This window comes from Haemaphysalis longicornis, unplaced genomic scaffold (genome assembly GCF_048455015.1).
Source record: "Haemaphysalis longicornis isolate Haplotype H1 unplaced genomic scaffold, Haemaphysalis longicornis Haplotype H1 scaffold_2, whole genome shotgun sequence".
Classification (NCBI taxonomy): domain Eukaryota; kingdom Metazoa; phylum Arthropoda; class Arachnida; order Ixodida; family Ixodidae; genus Haemaphysalis; species Haemaphysalis longicornis.
In genome coordinates, this window is record NW_027526295.1 from 10,700,018 (window position 1) to 10,723,352 (window position 23,335).

General features: G+C 48.3%; 1 protein-coding gene across 1 annotated transcript in view; it reads left to right on the plus strand.

Annotated features, from left to right (window-relative positions):
- LOC144166984 (2-Hydroxyacid oxidase 1-like) overlaps positions 1–23,335 on the plus strand; it is a 93,051-nt gene that overhangs the window by 21,792 nt on the left and 47,924 nt on the right. Inside the window, exon 2 of the mRNA XM_077696407.1 lies at positions 16,815–16,957. Within this exon, the coding sequence (XP_077552533.1) occupies positions 16,815–16,957 (143 nt within the window). The remainder of the gene's footprint in view (positions 1–16,814; positions 16,958–23,335) is intronic.

A 23,335-nucleotide genomic window follows, 5' to 3' on the forward strand; every position in this document is an offset into this window, starting at 1 on the left:
AAACTCATGAGTACTCATACTCATGAATACTGTACTCATGAGTACTCACACTCATGAGTAGTGTACTCATGAGTACTGTACTCACGAGTAGTGGACTTACCCCTGTACTCACTCGTCATCGTAGTCACTGTTTTTTTCTGGGTGTGTGATCACTCATCATCGTACTCACTCGTGAGTTTGAGTACAAATGAGTACAAATGAGTGTACTCACGAGTGAGTACGCCGACCTACGCCGCCAACACGGCAACTGCAAACATCCAGGCATGGCCTCCGAGATTCCCCCGCGCGTGGTTTGCTCCGGCCGTCCCAGCCATCCCAATCGCCGCGTCCCCCAGCCAAATTTTGTAAGCGTGCTGGTTTCCCCACGCTCCGTCAGGCGGCAGTGCGCACCTATGCATCGAATGCATCGTTCAGCCCGTTGGGCCGCAGTTTATGCCGCGTTTCGCGGCATATCAACGCTGCAGTTTTTCTCGTATTGGCACGAGTGAATCGGCTACTTTATTTGCCGCATTTATTCTCAGTTCCTGCCAAAGATGCTGGCACAGAACTCCTGTAATGGACGTGTCCTACATTGGAACAGGCAAGAACTCGACCCCTTCCAGGCACAGGCCTCCGCCCCTGCAGGTCGATTGGTGCATAAAGGGACCCCACCACCCTTCACTTGCGCTCTTCCGCGGAGCGGAAGTCCACATTTAACTGTAATATGCGATTTATGCCATGAGTTATACAATCGCATTTATAATAAGAGCAGCTTATCGTTGTTGGCTGATTCTGAAGCGAACGTACCCAACCCACAACTGCCCCACGTATGGCACCAAATGTGCAGCCATGCATTTCCACAGAAATGTAAATTGGCGGAGTTCATAAAATTTATCGCTACGAAGCGTGGGGTAAAGATAATTAGTCAAGCGTAATTTAGAAAATACAAGTACAGAAATTATACAAAAATAAGAAATATAGAAGTGATATTAACAAATACAAAAATTTTGTACAGCTGCTTGACAAAACAAGGACAAAAATAAAGGATCAGCGAAAACAATGACAAAAGCGTGAATAAAAAAACGCGCGAACAGGTACCCTGTGACGCCCTGCATTTGAACAGGAATTCATAATTGTCGGAATTAACAGATTTAATCGTTATAATAGCGCGAATAGAGGTAATTGATCGGACGAGATATTAAGAACAAGAAAAGCTACAAAGAATTTATAAACATAAACTTAGGAATTTAAAACTATGAGTTCTATACATCTCCCGCCCAAAGCGAAGACAAGAATAAAAAGCCCTGGCAAAAATAACGACCGACACACGAATAAAAAAATCATAAAAACTGACCACAGTGTAACACCCTACGCATTTGCTGAAAAACGTGTGATTGGCGGAGTTAACACGTTTAATTAATCGTTATAGTAGCGTGAATGGAGCGAATTGGTCGTACAGAATCATAAAAGAGCCAAAAATAAAAATAAATTATAAAGGCTACCTTACAAAATAAAACTTCCAAAAATGGAAGGATAAAAAAAGCGCTGAAAAGAACTACGGAAGCGCGTATAAAAATATTGTGAGAACGAAACCCCTTTTTTGCATAGAAGATAACATGTTTAATATCTTCAAAATAGCGTAAATCGAGCTAACTATAATTGAACGGCACTTGAAAACAGAAAAGACAACAAAAATAAATAACCTTTAAAAAGGTTCTTTCAAAATAAAAAAAATTCAGGCCAATCCACCATGTGTATGTGGTTGGAAAGCAAAGCTGTAAATGGCACCCACAGCGATTACCCATGAGGCGTCACTTAAATTCCCTCACGTCGCTCTACAAATAGTAAAACCAGAGAGAAGTGAAATGCATCAACCACACCCGTTGTTACTTCAAAGAGATATTATTTGTAAGTATTAAATCAATGCATGATATGTATGAACGGTGCTTGGTTGAGTTGTAGTGGTGTAGCACATGAGTGGGAACTTTTTTTGCGAAATTAAAGGAAGCTCAAACCCAGTGTTATACGATCTGACTTCGTTTCTGCCGAGGCGGACGGAGGCGACGAGATCGGCGGCATAGACGGAAGGAGGAGCAGGATGAGGAGGAGGAAATCCTTGTACTCAGATTTCTGAACGGCCTGAGTGCGGCCCAGGGGAGTGGTTCCTTCTCCAGAGTGCGCCCCGCCTGTCCACCAGGTGAAGCTGGGTAGGCGGAGAGGGGCTGGGCGGCAGCATCTCCCATTGTTTTTAGATGCCACGCATCTCTTTAACTCGCCTTGTCCCGCGTTGTCGCGGCGTAGTCCGCATCCCTCCCCCATTCTCGGCAGCTGCGCGCTCCGCCGCTCTCACCGCAGCGCCATCTGTTCGTCAGCGCGGTCAGCGCGGCTTGCCATCGGCTGCGCTCGCTCCCGTCGCCGTGCCAGCTGTGCGTTAGCGCGCAGTTTGCGCTCAGTTAAAAAATTTACACCATCTTCCCGCGAGGGGAACCATGGGGTAGATGTGACGCATCGGGGGTGAACATGCTGCGTAAATAGGATACACAACAACAGCAATCCACACGCTGACATCGCTAACATAACGGAAACGCAACGGCAACCCCCGATGCGTCGCATCTACCCCATGTTTCCCCTCGCGGGAACATGGTGTAAATTTTTGTTGGGTAGTTGACGGAAAGAGAGGAGGGTGCTCAGGCCTAAAGTCGCGTATGTGGCAGAGTGTTCCTACTTCTGAGCAAAATTAACATTCAGCGTCGTAGCGAATCGGAGGCATTAAATGAAGACACGTCGGGTGTGGGAAGGAGCCGGATTGTATGAGCCACAGGGTAGTTTGTTGTTCTCTGGAAAGAGCAGGGTAAACCGCAGGTAGGGTCTGTCTCTGAAGGCGATAATGCTAGGTTATGTCCCTGAACGTGACGAGCGGGTGACTGCCCTCGTGCAGCTCCATAGCCTTGGAGGAGGGGGGGTGTAAAAGCGCAGGCTTGTTGGTGGGCGTGTTCGGTGCCCTCCATTGAAGCGTGAGCGGGTGTCCAGATGAGCTGAATGGAACCGTTTGGAGAGTGTTTTTCTAGCACACGCAGTGCAGGTCGGGACACCCAACCCAACTGGTAATTTTGGTAGGCTTTGGGAAGCGGTGACTATTTTCCGAATCACTGGTTGAGTGAGAGCCAAGGCGATGGCTGCCTCTTCTGCTGCCGTCATGTCTTGAGTCTTGAGTGAGGCACACGCAAATACGTTAGTTCTGGAGGTAGCCACGATGATGGCGTACTGCTGCTCTCGATGTTGGGAGGCGTCTGTGTAGACGACTTCATGATCGCCACCGAGGATGGGGTCGAGCGCTTGAGCCCGTCCTTGTCGGCCACCCCCGTCGGGTGAGGGGTTCATATTTTTAAACAAAGTGAGAATCTTTAGTTCTTGTCGCCAAGGGTCCGGGAGTACATTGAAAACCATAATTTCCGTTGTCATTGAAAACCATAATTTCCGATTTTTCTGCGCTAAAAGTTATCCCGAGGTCGGTGGCTTCCTGGCCGCCAATATTTATGAGCCATTGCGTATTGGTCTGGTTATCCAGTTGAAAGACCAATATCGTCTGCGTATAGCATTCCCGGAATACGCTGTTGTACCACTTCGCCTTGCAAGATATGCGTTAGGTTGAACCCTAATTGACTTCTAGTTTATTTTCTAACACTGCCATGTAAAGCATAAACAGTATTGGCATCCTTATTTCAGTCCACGATGGGTGTTGACCTGCTCTGCATAATTCTGCCCTTGTCATGTGAGCTGCACTCTATTATCTTTATAGATCACTGACGGAACTGTATTAACTCGCCATCTAATCCTTGGAGTTTCAGCATTCTCCACAGCAGTTCTCTGTTTACGTTGTCAAATGCCCGTTAAATGTACAGGAACGTAATTCCTAATGGTCTATTCTGCGCTTTCGCAATTTCAATTGCACTGTGTTATCACTAGCAAATTGCACCCCATCGCATGTCCATTCTCCAGTTCCCCAAAGATTTCATTTTTTTTTCAGCCATGCTTGCATATCTGATTTTATCACCTGCATTACGAATCTATACACCACGTGACGTTACTCCGAGTGATCTGTATGAATCAATACTGGCTTTGTTGCCTCTACCTTCATATACTTAATTCATGCTACTTTCTAGCCAATCCTCCAGTATTTGTTTGGTTTGTATTACCTTATCTATTGTCCTCATAAACGATGCCTTACTTTTAGGTCCTAGCAGGTTTATCAGCTGCATAGGTATTCCGTCAGGGCACACTGCTGTTTGGGGCGAAACCTTTTCCTGTGCTTTTTTCCAATCAAGGTTGCTCAACTTAATTCCCTTTCCGCTGTCTCGTGTGGCACTGATGTTATCGGTGCAGGCTTCCCTACTTTTATTTCCTTAAACATCTCACTAATCACTCGGTGAATATGCGCTAACGCGTGCTCTCCTTTTAATTCTTTCTCCTCATCATCAATCAAGAATTTTAAATGCGAATGCACTTCTTAAGCGAGCCTGAATCGTCCGCCGCCGTCGTCCGCATAGCAACAGCTGCGGGTGCGCGCGCTCCTCGTCTTCCTCCTCGTCTTCCCTAGCAACGGGGGGAGATGGGCGCGCGCTACTCTCCTCCTCCTCTCTCCGCTCAGTGACTGCGGGTGTTGGGCGCCTCCTCTCCACTTCGGGCGGGAGAGCTCTCGCTCGCGTAGCGGGCGCTCCGCATTCCGACGCGTGAGGGCGCTCGTGTAGCCCTCGCCGTAACGGCGGGCGCTACTCTCCTCCTCCTCTCTCCGCTCAGTGACTGCGGGTGTTGGGCGCCTCCTCTCCACTCCAAGATCACGATATTCACCATAATCGCGCAATCAACAACCGTGCATTCGCACTTACACACTCTCCCCCTCGGGGAAGTGCGAGGGAATTTTTTGATCGGTATCGTTTCTTGAGCTTAGTAATTTTACATGGTTCCATAACTTCTTGGAAGAGCTTTTGTCCTTCCGTATTTCTACCATCCATTGATCGCTTTCTGCTTGATCTTTGCTTGCACCAATTTCTGCTCTTCTAGTTTCTTTTCCCGGTAGATATCATATTTTCCTTCACTACCTCCGGTTCCATACCAGTTCTTTTTGCCTCTATGTTATCTCAACGCCTTTTTTCGATGGCCAATAGCCTCTTTTATTTTCTTGCTCCACCAGTTTTTAGGCTTTCTCTTGACTTTCCACCGGTTTCGTTGGTTGGCTTCATTCATCTTATGCTTTATGAACGCGATCATGTCGTCGTGCTCGCAATCTTTGCCTGGGTACTTATTGATTTCCTCTTCCATCATATCAGCGATGCTCTTTAACTGTTCATCGCTCAAAGTAGTTCCTCCGGTTGTGCCGATTTCTATATTTGTCCAAATTGCGCCTCCAAAGTGCAATGTAAGCCGCTTGTGGTCGTTTCCTAAGCTGTTTGTTCCGTTTTCACTTATCTTCATTTCCCGCAACCTTTCCTATACTGCTCCAGAGACTTGACTATAGTGTATGCTGGGCTGTTTGTTATCGCTTCCAACGTTATTTGTTCGCCACACTTGTTTTCTGTGTTTACTATTACAATCCGGTTTTCCTGACATTGATCTATCACTAGAAACCATTGTGACCTGTGTATCCATCCAGATCTTCTATGTGGGCATTCATATTCCCAAATAAGATGATTTCACGTAATCTTTGAACTCTTTTATATATCTTCTCAAACGGTCTACTATTTCCTCATTTTCCTCCTTAGGTGCCAAGTTTTCCCTTCTTCCCCCTGAGAACATCCTTAAAGGAGTACTGACACGAAATTTCAAAGCTGAGATAACTATGTAAAACGCTTCCTTTTTATCAGGAGATATCTCAACAGCAACGGTTCAGTGAAACACATTTAATCTTGCGTAGGCAAAATCCTTGAGCATGTACTGCTCAACCGGTGGCAATCATACCTGGAAAGCGAGGAGCTATATCCGAACACGATCCTTGGCTTCCGAGCAAAGCTAAGCACCCAAGACGCCATGCTGCTCCTCAAACATCAAGTAATAGACCAGACAACTCACTCCCTTGACAATAGAGCGGTTCTGGGCCTAGATCTACAGAGTGCATTCGACCGAATCCATCACTCGGCCATTCTCAAGCAAGTATCCCGCCTCAATATGGGACAGAGAACCTTTACATACATCAAAGACTTCCTAACCGACCGATCGACAACGATCACTGTTGGGGACATACAACTCCCCACAAATCACTGGGCAGCACTGGGACGCCACAGGGGTCGGTGATATCTCCCATGCTATTCAACTTGGTAATGATCGATGTGGCCAACAAGCTCGCCAACCTTCCGGACGTCAAGCACACCATCTACGCTGACGACATTACCCTGTGGATGACGGGAGGCAGCGACGGCCACATTGAGACCTCGTTACAGCAAGCGATCGAGGTAATAGAGGACCAACTGCAGGGAACAGGACTAATCTGATCTCCTACAAAGTCGGAGCTGCTCATCCTACCACCTCGTGGAAGACGCACAAGTGCCTCTACCACCCCAAGCATCACCCTTCGGACGAAGGACGGAACTACAATCCCGCACGTCAAAACCCTGCGTGTCCTTGGCCTCCACCTAGACGCGCTCAGGCAAAATGGTCTCACCATCAGCAAGCTGGACGCTAAGGTGTCTGCAGCTACCCGACTCATCCGAAGAGTTTCCAACCGCCACGCGGGCACGAAAGAGACGAGCCTCCTCCGACTTGTACAATCTTTCGCGATAAGCCACATTGCCTACGTCGCGGCATTCCATAATTGGAAATCAGCCGAACGACAGAAGATTGATGCCATCATCCGCAGGACATACAAGGCAGCACTTGGACTATACGTGCACACCAATACGGACAGGCTTTTCGAACTTGGCGTCCACAACACGCTGGACGAAATAGCTGAGGCCCAACGTACGGCGCAGCTTGAAAGATTGTCACAAACAAGAACGGGATGCTACATCCTACGACGACTCGGCCTCCGAAGACAGGAGATGCAGGACAACAAGGTCCCAACATCGCTCCCACAAGATCTGCTGCACAGCCTCCACGTGCCTCCAGTTCCCCGGCACATGAACCCAGAACACAACCAGGAAAGGAGACTCGCAAGAGCAAAGACACTCACAGCAACGCACGCCACGGATAAGGGCGCTTTCTACGTCGATGTAGCCCAATACCCGGACCGACCAAACGCGTACGTCGCAGTTGTAATAGCCACCGTCTCTGGTGACGTATACACTGCGAGCAGCATCAAAGCCAGAAGCGCACACCACGCCGAAGAAATGGCCATTGCACTTGCAATCACCAATCCAAGATGCACCACTGTGCTTAGTGACTCGAAGACGGCGATCATGCATTACGCTACAAACTGTGTCTCCCCCAGTGTTGAGAGGGTGTGCGGGTCCCTACCCCCCAGAACGACACCAGTGACTTTAAGATGGTTTCCGGCACACGTGGGCCAACTGGACTCACGCGATGGACACGGCAACCGCAATGAGGAGGCGGACCGGGCAGCGCACGCGCTCACCAGCCGCGGCGCTCCTGAGAGTCCAAGCCCCCGATTTGCTACGCAAGTTCCCGAAGAAACGGAGCCACTCACTGCATATAGAGACATTCTCGAGTGGTACCGCATCAATCGCCGAACTTTCCCACCACCACACCCTAACCTAACTAGACAAGAAGCAGTGATTTATAGACAATTACAGACTTGTTCATTAATGACTCCAGTGGTAGCCAAACATATCTGCCCAGAGGTGTATGTTAGTGATATGTGTACACTATGCAACAGAGAGAGAGCCACCATGGCCCATATCCTATGGGATTGTGAAAATCACCCGCAAGAAGCCAGAAACACTACAATTCCGCCAAGATTCATGGACGCCATGAAGAATGGAAACTACGAAGACCAACTCCAGGCTGTCCAGCTGGCAATGGCTGGCCTCGAACGCCAACGGCCTGCAAGCGCCGCCTCCATGGAGGTTGTGTGAGCAGGCCTGGCAGGGGATCAGCTATTGCGACGTACTAGCCGCGTCTTCACAGCAGGCTCTAATAAAGGTTGTTTCTCTCTTTCTCTAAAATCCATTTTAATCTTCGCCCGCACGAGAAAGCCCAGAGCGGACCGACATGACATCATCTGCTACTTGCCCCAAACTGCCGACGTCGGGGCTCCCGTGACGAAGCCGACGCGCTGGCTGTGGTTGGCGCGCGCTGCTCGGGCGTGCGTACACGTCATGGTTTTGGGACTGACGTCATGCTGCCCGGGCCTGTGGGGACGGCGAAGACCTCGGCCGGTCTGGGCGCGCGCGTGCGCTCGCTCTCACGCGCGTCCAGAGCGGCAGCGATACGGCAAGACTGGTGACGTCACGTGATACCTCCTGTCATGGCGGAACTCGGCGTTAGTTTTGCCGAAACCGAAACTTACACGAATAAACGACGCCGTAAATAAATGTTTTCGCTGCGCTCGACCGTCTAATCTGTCATTCTATGATCAGTGGGCTGGTAGGCACACACAGCAGCGAAAAAACGAAACACGAAAATTTCGTGTCAGTACTCCTTAAAGGAGCCATGAAGACAGAATACAAGTTCGTTTTATTCGAATTACAGTAGAATCTCGATAAACGGAAATCGCTTAAACGGAATTGCCGCTTAAGTGGAACAGTTGCCTGGAATTTGGTTGGTTTTGTATTCAGATAACGTAAAAAAACTCTCGGCAATCGGAACTAAAATTTCCGCATCACCGTGTAAACGGAACCAGAAATGGAACTTCTTGCGAAATCCACTAGCAGGAGAATCAGCCTTTTACGGTTCCAGCTGTTTCGTTCGTGTTTTTTTTCTTCCTCCATGCTTTTTACCATGTTGGCCTCGTAAGCCTCGTCTCGTAAGTGGTTAGCCGTGTTAGCGCGACGAATGCAACATCGCAGTTCTTGTTCCAGTCGTTAGGTCTCGATTCTAGATGCCGAGGCTACAGGGCTCACCTCCTGTCGCCTCGTTCGTGCCATCGTTGTGCTAATCGTCCTTCATTACCACGTTGCCGTCTTCTAAATTCGGTGGCTCGTAAGCACTCGCGAAGTTGAGGCCTCTAGCTTCCGTGAAGATGCAGTTGCAAGGACTCAAACAAAAATAATTGACGCATTTTGTACTGCACAGCGACTCATTGTGGCCAAATTAACTTTGTGAATGCTGTGCCTACGCTTCTTGTAGTTTTCTTGATTTCTGGAAACTATCAGCTACAGTCACTTTCTAGTGGTTAGAGTTCCATGAAATGCCCTTAGAAGTGTGTACGCACACAAATTTGCACCTTAGAACATCTCTCTCAGTAAACGGAACTCCTGTTAAACGCAACCAATTTTTTCGGTCCCTTGAAGTTCCGTTTATCGAGAGTCTACTCTATTTCGTGTTTTATAGCGTACCCAGCGCTTGCGCGGCAGCAAATGATGCCGTATTCATTATTTACGTTAAAATTTGGATTCTCCCGCCAAATCGTGTGTTTTGGTTACGTCTAAAATGAAGCCGTAACGGCGCGTATACAGATGAACTTCCACTGCACCATTCGGCTCTGCAGCCTTGCTTGCCGTCCAACCTCCCAGATGGCGCTAGCATACTCAGCACTCCACCGTTACTTTGTTTTTGGCCGTATTTACCCCTGGCTAGTTTTTGTTACGGTAGAAAGTAGTCGTTTTGTGAAACATGGGGTATGCTTGACAAACAGGATCACGTAAGGAAACGTCGCTTAAGCCAGTCGGCCAGCGTCGTATAAGACAACTCCAAAGCGCTGGACTGCTGTGCATCTAAAACAAGCACAGTTGCGTCCAGTACCAAAGCAGTGCGCATCGGTACTTATTTGTTTACGTGCATTTTCGTAACTTTTGTTGTTGACAACGCCATTTAGGTGCAGATAGGTCGTTCGGCAAGCTTATAAGCTCTACCTAATTTGCGTTTGCTTTTGCCAGCCTCCACCGATCGCAGAGCAGGCTGGTATGACGTCATAGGTTCTGTTGCGGGAAATTAACTAGTCCGTCGCATGGCCATTCTCTTTTTTTTCTAATTATATAGCTTATTTGAGCGAAGTTTACGTTAAAAGTGGTGTCAGTATTATTCTAACGAGGCAATCTTTTGAATGCACCAAAAAAGTGTTGTGTCTTCATGGCTCCTTTAAGCCCCGCGGCAATCGCCACAAGGCTTCTAGCTTTACTGCACAAGGCCAGCTGCCCATTTGCTCTTGTCATCCCCGTCTGCATCGTTTGACCAAGAGAGCACCCCACCTTCACATGCTTATCCCCCCCTATGACAGCCCTGCTCCTTTTCCTGTTAGCATCTCCAGCAATGATTACCAGGCTGTCTTCTGCCACGTGCTTACCCTGCTTACCAACGGGTTTTGCTGGTCTATCTTGCAGCAGGTGGGAGCAGCTGTCGCCTTTCTTATCTTCCGCCCTATGTGTCACCTGGGTGCCTGCCTCCTCTCCGCTGCATGGGCCGAGGTGTTCGTCATTTTGTGGCGAAAGCCTTCTCTCTAGCTTCTTAGCTTCCTCTCAGCTGCTTCTAACTTTCCCTCAACGGCCCTTCGTTCGTCGCGCTCGTTACTTAGCGCTGCCTCCAGTTCTGCAACCCGCTTAGCTAGTTATCTTAGTTAACATCGAGTTATCCGCTTCTACGCGTTCTAGCCGCGACACCACTAAGCATAAACGACTCGTAGCCAGTGTTGTACGTAACGGCGTTCCAAGGAACGGCGTTCCTGAAACTAGTTCCTTTTTGGAGGAACGAAGGCACGCCACTGTTCCATTAAGGATCGGTGGAACTGTAACGGTAACTCGTTAGATTTTTGAAGGAACGGCAGGAACGGCGTTCCTGCCGTTACATCGCCAGGATTTGGCTGTTTTTGATGCCAAAGCTCGAGTGCAAATAGACATGTAACTTGTAATGTATTGTAGACATGTAATAATCAGAATGTAACTTTGCTAACAAAGTTCTTAGTCGCAAACTTAGCACAATTTACGAGCTATCGAGGAAAGTTTTTTTATTGACTCATGTACATTGTTTTCACGCAAGTGCGACAATTTAAAAACTCGGCGGGAGAATCAGAAACGAGATAAAGCCATAGAGCTGGCACTATTTGTTGTTGTTGTTGTTGTTAATGTTGTTGATGATGATGCACAGTTAGCTGCTTTACTTCATTGCATGGCACAGCCACACGGAATTTACATGTCGATGTGGTATTTGGGCGGGTCAGGGCTTGCTTGTCTCAGTGAGCATACGTTCAACCAATCCAATGAAATTAGGGGAAACTCGATGTGAATGGGTGACTACGGGTCATTCCCCTCACTAGGAAGTGTTGGCTGAGCTCGCATTAGTGAAAATATTGTAAGATGAGAGGGGGGGATTACATTATTCGCATCAGAGGTGGAATAAAAGTACGATGGTGAATGGGCATTCCGCGTTAACAATGATACCAAATTGGAATGCACAATTTAGACACAGCAAAAAGAAATTCGCAACAATACTGTAGTAGAGCGTCGTCTACAAAAAGACATCCCCCTCGCGAGGGGCACGATCAAATGCACAGTATTTCCGAGGGGGTGCGCCGGCAAGTCCTATCTCTCGATCGCGGGACCCGTGTCGCCATGTTTTGGAGGCGCGGGACAACTTGTGGCGCTTTCGAAACAAATGAGAAATGAGTGAAGGATATAAGGCGCGTTCGGTGCATCGAAATCTGTGTCGGTTTCGTAGCTCGGTCGGTAGTGCGCCGGGCACCCTGCGCTCCGCCCGCGGCGTCATGGGTTCGAAACCGGGCGCCGGAAACTGTTATTTCTTTGGCTGCGGACTACGACAAGGCGCGCATGCGGACTACGACAAGGCGCGCATGCGGACTACGACAAGGCACGCCAACGCCGCGTGACATTGTGAGTTACTAAAATGCTATGCATTTAAAATCACAAGTCGTCGTGTTTCTCTTCCTATAAGCTGCCCATTTTGCCCGCCCTTCAGAGCATTGTGCTTCCTAGAAGGTTAAAGGCAGAAAAATAACCACGCAGTGGTTCGCAGCTTAGGCTTGCTTTCATGCCGGTTGAGCTTACGCGGCGTTCGACGGGTGAACAGCGCTGCCGCAAGAATGCTTTTCACCTTTCATCGTTTGTCTGGGGTGGCCGAAATGCACGTTTGGCCGTTAGATTTGTTGGCGCCGCAGGTTCCTTGTGAAACCGCCCCTTCTGTATATTGTCAGGGGTAATTACAGCATTAGTGCTCGCGAGGCGCGGGTGCATTGTTGTCGGGGCAGTTGCGCTCGCTGTGAGGCCATTCAAAGGGTCGCCGGCTCTCAAAATTGCTGGGCGCACCGCAGTGTCTCGGGATGTTGTACTGCTCGAAGTTACAGAGTACACGCGCATTTCGTCACGGCGCGGTCTGTCGCCGATCTGGCGGGAATGGGCCGACGTGAGTGCAAGGTGCTTTTGTATTGCATGCGTCGTGTTGACAAAGGGCAGTAATTCTGTCACTGTTGGGCATATTTTAGTCGCGCGCCGTATGGACAATAGCTGAGAGAGGCCGCCCGAAGGTCAACTTCCAGCGCTCAGAGTTGCTGTAGTTGGTCGGTTTCAAGTTAAACCTGTGTTATACTCGTGCCTTGATGAATACCTGGAAGTTTGAGTGAGAGTGTTAGTGTGAATCACGTGATTGTTTGTGCACAAATATTTGGGTTTTGTTGACCTGGCCAATCAGCGGCCCAGTGTGTGTTAGTTAAAACTTAGTAGGTCCTCGAGGCTTGGCTTTAGTGTAATAAAACCGAAGTGCTTGGTGTTCTTGGACAGTCAGAGCGAGAACTATAAACTCCATTCACAGAAGCTTGAGTCCTGTCGGTTGACAGAACCAGAGCGAACGCGGAGCCCCTCGTGAGTTAGCTAGGTTTAGCCAGAGAAGACTCTGGTTTAGCTGAGATAATTTAGGCATTTCTCTGTTTTTTATGTGAACTTCGTTTATCGGGGGCGCAGGAATCGCGCGGCGCCGAGACTGACCATACGAGAGAGAGAGAGATAGCTGGTTTTGTTTTCGTTTTGTTTGAGCAAGTAGCAAGTTGGGTCTTCGTGGGTGTACCGGACATTTGAGAATCATCGAACGCCATCTTGCCTGCTCCGGCACCAACCTGGATTCTGTCGCCTGCTGCAATGTGTTTTCTTACTCGCAAATTTGTGCTGTACGATCAGCAACGCTTCACTTTTGTAACCCCCTTAACCAAATCCTGCAAAGGGTCCTGTAAAGTATTTTAAATAAACTGTAATATTGAATCTAATGCAAGAAATTTAATTATCTTCCTGCACGTGAGTAACTTTGTATTTGCACATCTGACGCGCAGGAACCTTACTGCGTCTATTATATGTGTTGCACCTATAATAGACGAGCACCAAAAACGCAGTTAGACATGTCTGGGGTTTGTGCGGTGCTTCCTGAAAAAAAAATTTGTCAGGGAGCGTTCCTTTGGATTCTTTTTATTTCTAGATAATCTGCTGCCGGCGGTGTTCATATTCGTATAATATACGTAGTTCGATTATAGTTTTAAAATTCCAACTCTATTTTACCTATCAGACCCTATATTTTAATTTAAAAAATCGAATGTAACGTTAAAGTAACGAAACGTTCCAATTTTTTAACTGAAACTGGAACGCGTTCCTTTCGAAATAAAGGAACTTGTAACGGTAACTCGTTTCAAAATTCGGAAGGAACGAGGAACGAGGTTTCGTTCCTATTTTAGAGGAACGTGTACAAGACTGCTCGTAGCTGCCCCTTCGTCTGCCTCGCCGCCACCCAGCTGAAGCTCCCCTGCATCTACCTGCCGCGGACAGCTACCACACTGTACCGGCTTTCTACGCCTGTTCGTCACCTCGGCTGTAAACCCTATACAACGAGAAAGAACGATGCAGGTAAATTTCTGAGCTTCGGCTGTCTTCCGCCGTCTCTGACGTTCCGCTGTCCTTCACTGCAGAAAGACGCTATTGTCGGAGCGCGAAAAAAGCACGTCGCACATGTGCACTGCGCCCTGAGCAGTTCAGCACCTACTTAGTCTGGTGCCTTGCTTAAAAGGGCCATGAGGACAAAATAAAAGCTTGTTTTATTCGAAAGATGTGGTGTTTTATAGTGCTCCTTGCCTGGCAGCAAATGATGCCGTATTCACTGAGAAATTAATGAATGTAGGTTAAAATTTCGATTCTCCCGCCAAACCGTGCGCTTTCGGGACGTCAAAAATGAAGTCATAAGCGCGCGTATACAAACGAACTTGCGCTGCGTGATTCGGCTGCAGCACTGCTTTCCGTCAGTCTTCCCAGATGGCGCTACCATACTCATGCACGGACTTCTGTCTGCTGTTGTTTCGATATTTTGGCTCTTTTTGCACCTGGCTTGCTTTTAATACTGTAGAAAGTAATCGTTTCGTGAAACATGGAATATCCTACACAAAGAGGGTCACTTAAGACGTCGCTTACGCCAATCGGCCAGTGGGTGTAAGACAACTCGAAAGTGGCGGACTGCTGTGCGGCTAAAACACGCATAGTGCGCGCGGTACCAACAACAGTACGCATGGGTACTTCTATGTTTACGTGTGCTTCAGTAACTTCCACTGTTTATCCCGCCATTCTTACTTTTATACAATGAATGTGTCCTAAACTTAAGCGCAAAAGCTTGTTAGGCTACCTCTGCCGAAATGGGCAAGCTCTGTCTAATTTGCGTTTGCTTTCGCCGGCCGCCGCCAATCGCAGAGCTGGCTGGTGTGACATCATAGGTTCTGTTGCGGGGAATGAGCTAGTGGGTCGCATGGCCATTCCCTTTTTCATAGTTATATAGCTTATTTCAGCGAAGTCTGCGTTAAAAGTGGTGTCAGTATGATTCTAACGAGGCAATCTTTCGAACGAACCAAACTCGTGTTTTGAACACAAAGCACAAGTTGAATGAAACTGGTTCAAACCAGTTTCTGATTCAAACCAAACCGGAAAAATAAACCAAAAGGGCTACATTCCGACATACATGCTTGTCGTCAATTGTGCTAAAGTTTTTTGTAAAGAAAAAAATTCTGCAGAAATTCAGAGAATTATATGCGTAGCATTCTTAAGTCACCTGTCTTGAGTGTGAGTTTTTCTAGCGAATTTTTGACACGAACGAGTTTTATTCCCGGATACACGAAGATTTCGCCGACGTCCTATCCGTTACGAAGTGACGCCTGTACAACGAAGCAAGCGGCCTGTAAAAGGGGCACACCTGCAGACAGGGTCTTCTTGCTGGGAAGCAGCATTTAGTACTAAAGATAACGTCATACTTATACTTAGGGTTGTTCGTTTTCGGGAGGTCGCGGGTTCGATTCCCAGCCGCGGCGGGGCCGCTTTTCTGATGGAGGCGAAAAGCAAATACGACCGTGTGTACGAGATTTCGGAGCACGTTAAAGATCCCCAGGTGGTCAAAATTAATCCGGAGCCCTCCACTACGGAGCGCCTCATCGCCTGCGTTGCGTCGGCGCGTTAAACTCTACAATCAAAATCATCGTTTTCGAGTTTTATGCGGTATACACCAAGATTTCGCTGAGGTCATATCCGTCACGGAAATGACACAAGTACACCTTTGCTAAAGCGGCCCGCCAGCAGGACATCGCTCGCCAAGCATACCCGCAAGACAGCCGCTGACCCGCAAATCTTGCTCAGCTTCACATTTCGCGGCACATTTTACTTTCGTGTTTTACTGTTTCCTATGACAGAAGTCAAGTGAGATTTCTTGTGTTTTCTAAATCCTGTCCGATCATTCATCTCCGTTTACGCTATCATAACGATTACAGTGGAAACTTTCGCGAATTCTGCATTATTGCGGAAATGCCATGCGTTACACGGTTTGGCATTTTCCGTAATGTTTTAATATTTGTCTGTTTTTATCTGGTTTTTCACAATTTCGTGCTACTAATTATCTGCTAATGCTGCTAATGCTGCTAATCACGTTATTATAACCATTACATTTGGAACTTTTGCGACATCTGCAGTAATGCGGAAATGCAGCGCGTTACAAGGTTCGCCGTTTTCCGTAATTATTTTATATTTTTCTTATTTTTTTCAGCTTTTCAAACTTTCGTTAGACCAACCAGGTCCATAATAATGATTTCAGGTGGAACTTCCGCGATATCTGCATCATTGTGGAAGCGTCATGCGGTGTATACGTTTTGACATTTTCCGTATTTTTTAAATATTTTTCTTATTTTCTTAGCTTTTCGAAATTTCGTCCGACCACTTATCTCCATTTACCTTATTACAACGATCACATTTAAAACTTTTCTGAAATCTGCATTATTGTGGAAATGCAAAGCGTTACAAGTTTAGCCATTTTCCGTAACTTTTTTTTATTTTGTTATTTTTTCAAAATTTTTCTCGAACAATTATCTCCATTTAAGCCAATATAGCTATTACAGGTGGAACGTCCGCGATATCTGCATTTTTGTGGAAATGCAGGGCGTTACACGTTCCTGGCTGTTGGGGTCCTCGGCAAAGAATGCTACGCATTAAAATAACATTGACACCCACGCAAGCCCCCATGCATGAACTTTTAAGTTTGGATATCGTCCAATGACATCGTGAGAACTGTTCTCGTTATTTCTGGCTGTGTTGAGGCTCCCGCAGACCTCGCGCGGCATTTTTCTTCTTTCATGCTTTATAAATTAAAATTCCGCTTTAGCGAGCGGATGAACGATTTGAGCCCGTCTGCAGCGCAATGCACACAAAAACAGAAGGTGACAAATTCACTTCGGTATCCCTTTAACAGCAGCCCCTCACCTGCTCTTTGTGCAGATGGAGACCTACGACGCGCCGGCAACGTTGGATGATGTTCGTGCATCTGCTGCCATCAAGATGGATCCAAGCGCACGGCGCTACTTCGAGCTCAGCGCAGGAAGTGGTCGGATGATGCGGGAGAGTGAAAAAGCATTTCGCACGTGAGTGACGCACAGGTTCTACTCGCCGGTATGATTTGTGGACGGGACAAGGGGAGCTCGTAGAACGATTACCTCTGCTGTTTGCAAATTTATTTATTTATTTATAACATACTGCAGGCCATAAAAATGGCCCAAGTAGGAGTGGGAGGTAGTACAACGATAATGATATGACCAATTACGCAGTCGTACAGGTGTAGAGAAAAAAGAAAACAAATACAGCGGAAAAAAGGGACAAATGCGAAGGAAAATAAATTGGTGGATACCGCTTTTGGTCGCTTAAAGGCTGTCTTCCGCCCCCATAACGGTCGTTCTAGTGCTAAGCCTTCGGGGTGGTTTGAGGGCGCGAAAATACTTCGGAGCACTATATTGTCTTCTGGCGCTAAATACCTGGTCATTCCCACTCACGGCCGTGCACGCAGTGAGCTAACTGCTGTTACAGCACCGGCAACGCGCTCAAGTACCGCGGTGGCGACGCATTCGGATCTTCTTTTGAAGACCCGCGGGCTCAATTTGCGTACGAACTTCAACGTGTGTCTTGCTTACTTTTGACAGCGGCGGAAATTGTCCGCGCCGGAAAACAATACGTTTTTTTGCACAATGAAAATAAAGTTTCGGTCTTGTATAAGTTATGGGGGTGGATCTCATTAGGAACGCACCAAGACATATGCCACAGGCCATTTCACGGCTGACGTAGAGGCACGGCCCACATGAAGGCACTGTCACAACACAATATTTATAAAATCAGTTAATAAGAGCCTACATGTTGGTTTCGAGGCCGAACATCGGGCACAATGACTGCCATTAACACTGAATCCACTGCATTAGTCGAGTCATTCTGTTGAACATATGCTGTTTCTCAAGTGATCATCATCACATCGTATCTCACCTCCTTCTCGAGACGATACAAATAATCGCCTCCTTTTGGCTGCTTTTGAGTCAACGTTTTGAGTCAAAGTTGAGCAATGCTTGGAAGGGGGCTAGTCGGTGGTATTTTAATATCCTTAAAGCGCACAGGTGCACCGGCTGACATGAAACGTGCGACGAACAGGAAAAATGAAACAACACTGGAACCGACGACGTGAGGCACAAACTAACAACAATGAGAATGGAGGTACATATGAATAACCTAAATATGAATAACTAAATAATAAACGCAAGACGGGACATGGTATCTACTCCTGAAGCATGAAACCTATTTCACGCGTCGAAAGCCGGATTTTAACCGCGTAATCTCCTTCCACTCCTGGCAACATTTTGAATGCTTCAAAGGCTTGACCGGTAATCTTGTCTTTGGAACGGAAGAGGACATCGCGAACAAACACTAAGAGACACAAACTGAAGAGAAGGGAATATCACCCTAACCTAGACATGCAGCAATCAGTATTACTGAGACAAGCGCAGACTAACACTACATGCACCCCAGCTAGACGACATCTTTTCTCTAAATGAAGGGCAGAAGAACTACCAGCGTGCAAGCACTGTGGTGGATATCCTAAACAGCAACGGGTCCTTTGGAAATGTCCTTGCAATACTCCAACTGTCACGTGAACCGATGGTGAGGTTGTCTTTACCAGCTTGGAGCAATGGGCACAGGGAAGCCGTTGACGTGTTTGACATAACGCCATTTAATGTACACTTGAAAAAAATCCTAACGCAAAGCACTCAATATTTAAACTACACACAAACGATAAACACTCACATCTCTAACTAACAATCCCAACATACAATTCAACTCTAACCCAAAGGTCAGCATGTTCGTTTCCTTATCTTCTACAAGGACGGTGCAAACGCGGTGCGATTTCCAACGCATACAGAAACAGACCGTTCGCGAGCACTTTAGGCAGCTGTGGCGACCAGTACATCAACCAGTCGTGACGAAGGGCCTGAAAAGAGCCGAAGCCTGTCTGCTCCACCGCGTAAGAACAGACTCAGCCCGTACACCAGCTTGGCTACATAAAATCAACATTGTTTCATCCCCTTTGTGCCCCTCGTGCAGTGTGACTGGTGACATTGATCACTTCATTATGAACTGCTCCAAAACCAACCCTGAGCGGACGAACTTTTTTCGTGATCTCCAGAAGTTAGGAGTGCCCCATGCTACATCAGAGAACATTATTTTTCCTAGGGACCACTGGATTGTGCGAAGAGAGGTGTCTCATCTCCTACTCGGATTCTTGCAGTCCACAGGACTAAGTGAGGTGTGGTGACATAGCGGGTCTGTTATTTTAGGACTAAGTGATGTGTTATGACTTTGAGAGATTTGATATGGTATTGGGGACGATTAGGCGGAGCAATTGCCGGCAGCTATGCAAGGCTAAGTCCGCCTTATTCAACAATACTTACTACTACTACTACTACTACTAACCCAAAGGTCTCTACAATATAAAGTTTACACAACTCGTCCAAATCAACTTATTCTATCACCCTCAAGGTGATCTCACTTAATCACAACTCCCTAGTTGTGTCCTAAGACTGCGTCCCTATTGGACTGGCCTATCCCGTTGTCGGCGCTGAAGTGTCGCACTCTTGCGTGGCCGCGACTCGGTGGTAACCGTCGTCGTCTCGCTTCGTCGGTGCCGGCGTTCGATGCGCGCGGTCACTCGTTGGACGGCGTGGGCTCCGCGCGTCCCGACTTGTTTCCTTGGTGGCTACGCCCTGGTAGCCGCTCTCGCTGGAGGTCCTTGATGCCGGCGTTCGATGCGCGTGGTCATCCCTTCGGCGGCGTGCTTCCTCGGTGGCTACCCCCTGGTAGCCACTGCCGCTGGAGGTTCCAGGTAGGCTTGGCCCGAACGTATACCCTTTCGGGGCCGTCGAGACAAACGTCGACGGAGCGTGGACGCTGGCCGCTGGTGCCCGACCGATGCCGCTGGGGCCACGAAGACACAGGTTCGTGGTGCACCTAGGATGACGGTGCCGATGCGAAGTCGGCCCGCTCCCGCCGAGGCTCGGATGGCGTGGTCGATGGCCTGGCCGCGTCCCCCTGGCTCGTTCCGTGAAGCTCACGTGCTCCGGCCGCCTCCTGGTTTCTTCGGTTTCTTGCCTCCCGTTGTCTTGCCTCCCCTTTCTTTTAGGGGCGAAGCTCCTTAGGGCGTGGGTCTGTCCATCCTCGACGTATGTATGTAGCCAACTCTAGTTTAGTTCTTGGATTGTTTACTAGATGGCGTGGCTACCTCTAGTTTAGTTCTTTGATTGTTTACTAGATGGCGGTACTTGTATATGATGAAAAGATGCGCTTGGATTGTTTACTAGATGGCGTGGCTACCTCTAGTTTAGTTCTTGGATTGTTTACTAGATGGCGGGGAGCGTTGTAATAAAATCCGTTCGCTGTTGGCGCGCGCTCGGAGTCGCCCGATGGATAAGGCTGCAGATGTGCGAGCCCGCGAGGCAGAAGCGCTCCGTGAAGCTGCGCGACGCCGCCGCCAAGATCCTGCCGTACCAGAGCGCGAGGCCGAAGCGTGTCGTCTGGCTGCGCGACGACGCCGCCAAGATCCCAGCGTTCGAGAACGAGAGGCCCAAGCGTCACGGCAACGGCGCGAGGACCCTGCCGTACGCGAAGCGGCACGGCTGCGGCGCGAAGAGGATCTCCAAAACGTCAGAGAACGGGAAGCGGCGAGAAAGCGCGCATATCGGCAGGCAGACCCCGATGCAGTGAGAGCTCGTGAGGGGTCTGCAAAACGCATCAGGCGAGCTCAGCCCCAAGGTGCCGACGCGCGGTTTAAGCGAGACTTTCTAAACGTTGCGTTCGGACACAGATGTAGTGGGCGAACTTTCACTGAAGAGTCACGGTTTTACCGATGATTTCCCCTCGGGAGCTTCGCCCACTCATCATCATTCACCCCGTGGATATGCTGTGAATTTTTTTGTGCGCCCTGCTTTTATACCCTCTGGGTTCTCCCGTGGCGCACTCTCATTGGCTCTCGCTTCTTCCCTGTCCTTATATGGCCATCTCGCCACTTGTCCCATGCGCGGGCTTCCCTGATTTGCCGACCAGTGCGCCGCCACCTTTGCCCATGATTCCTCGGTGCGTCGGCGCTGGCGCTTGCTGATTGGCGCGCTCCTAGCGCGCACTTCAAATGGCCGTTCCTTTGTTCTTTTCTTCTATTCTTCGGGGTTTTCATGCATCCCCTGTCGGGGGGGTGCCTGACACATGACACCAACCATTTCTGACTTACGCACACCGACGAAGCTTCCATATCCCATTGACCCAACCTGGCTGACTCTCGCCTCCACTTTTGAGGAACAGCTAGCTCTAGTGCGGTACAACAAAAACGCACTAGAGCAAAGTTCGGCGTTCCGTGAAGACGACCTATGTGGTTCTAAATAAAATTTTCTCTCTCCCTGTCTCTCCTCAGAAAATCTGGCGAACAACCTTTAACACATCTCTTAACACGCGTGGCCACCTTTACATTTATCGCAAGTCTCGCACAAGCGTTGCGATGTTCCCGCAATCTGTCGTAGAGACAGTGGGCTGATTGCCCCACGTAAGTCCTACCACAAGTGAGAGCGATCTTGTATACAACACCCGCTGCGCAGCTGGCCAACTTGCGCCTGTGCCGTGTACGTGCCACATTCGAAATCTTGTTTCTTCTTATTATTTGCAGTCTTGCACGAACTCCTGAGTTTCACCGGAGCAGAAAGCACCGCCAGAATATTATATCGAGCGCCCACTTGTTTACCCGGTGTGAAACCCTGTGAACATAGTTCATGACAACTGGCCGATTCACAGGTCTTTTCTTACTTCTCTCAGGGCTGTTCGTTGTTTTCACCTTTTTCAGCACTTGGTCTGCCACCATTAAGATATGTCGGGTAAACACCTTTTTTTAGCCTCGTACTTTGGCGATCTAGGATGTCCCTCACCGTGTGCGAGCAAGATTTTTTTATTACTTGCGCAATGCAGGAAGCTGAGATTCTGGGCTTTATCAGTTTGGTGGGCGAAGAGTCGTAAGTCAGCTTTCCCCTTTCCTCTCTCGTGCGATGGGACCAACATGCGTGCGATTCTTCTTTTGAAATAGTTCAGTAAATTGCAGCCATTTTTTTTTCTGGTTTTTTATGTGTGACTTGCTTTGAATACTAACACCGGCGCTATGCAGGAACCAATCATGATACCGTCTATTTCGGAATAGACAGTCCCTTAGAATTCAATATATACTGATCGGAAATAAGTCCTAAGCAGATCCAAGAAATCAGTAAAGGAAACGCACGTTTCAATCTCGAACTTGATTGCTCCATAAGCAAGTATACAGTCCTATACTTCCAGTAAAAGACGTCCTTGCGGAACACTGTCAAACAGGTCTTACACGCCTACTGAAAAGCAAGACACTGGGGGGGGGGCGAAGTCGTACAGAAACCTAATGATGTCCACGGGTTTGCGGATGAGGAAGGTGTCGCTCACATGTAGCTTCTTCAGGTGGAACTGCAGATATCGAGCTGTGGAGTGCAGCCACGCACCATTATCTTCGACGATAACCCCGATGTATGCGTTCTTTGGTGGCTTTCCAGAGGGAAGAAAGGGTGCCGGCACAGTTCCTTAGCGGACTTGATTCTTTAAGCCAATCTCTCATGCACTACCTCCTCACAGAACTTGCCTGCTCAAGTGCGGACCACTTTAAAAGTTTTCTGCGGGATATCTCCCACTCTGGAAATTCTTCGACAGAGCATCATAACCCTTCGCTTGGTGTAGTCCATCATTTAATACGGCAAAGTCCCCGGTCTTAAAAAACGCAGTTTTTTCGCAAGTTGAGCAAGAACGCAAGTTGCGTTCTCGAAAAACTTTTGTGCCCATTTAAAGGCCCTTTCTTTCCTGTTACCCTGGCATTTTTCTGACGTCATGCATTCACGTGCCTCTGACGTGCACGATTCTTGTTCACTTTCGTTCGCAGTATGCGCTGGACAGTGTGCCATTGCCAGTACACCGACGGGCTTCGTGGCCAGAGGAATAGCAAATGTAGGCCCTTTTCAATTATTGTCAGGTTCGGGACAATAATAATAACAGAACGAAAAACTTTCGACAAGACTAAGTTCTATTGCTCCAAACCACCCAAAATAAACACAACAGAAACAGATACAGTGATGAGGAAATAACAAAAGGTGAGCGTGGCTAACTGTTGGCACAACGTTACAGTTCAAACAAAAGTAGAGAAAGTACGTGGTTTGTCACCGTGAATGGTCCACCGCACCTCACTTCCCGGTAGCACAGTCAAGGCGGGACATCTCGTGGCTGAAGGTAGGGCAACGCGCTCCGAGCTCCCGTCGCTGAAGAGCCGACGCAGCTCTCTTGGAACGTCGCTGCCGATGTCCGACGAGACAACTTGCTTGCGGGAGAGGGCGTCAGGTGCTTCGTTGTGAAGGACCTCTTGGACGTGGCCCGGGTCAGGGCAC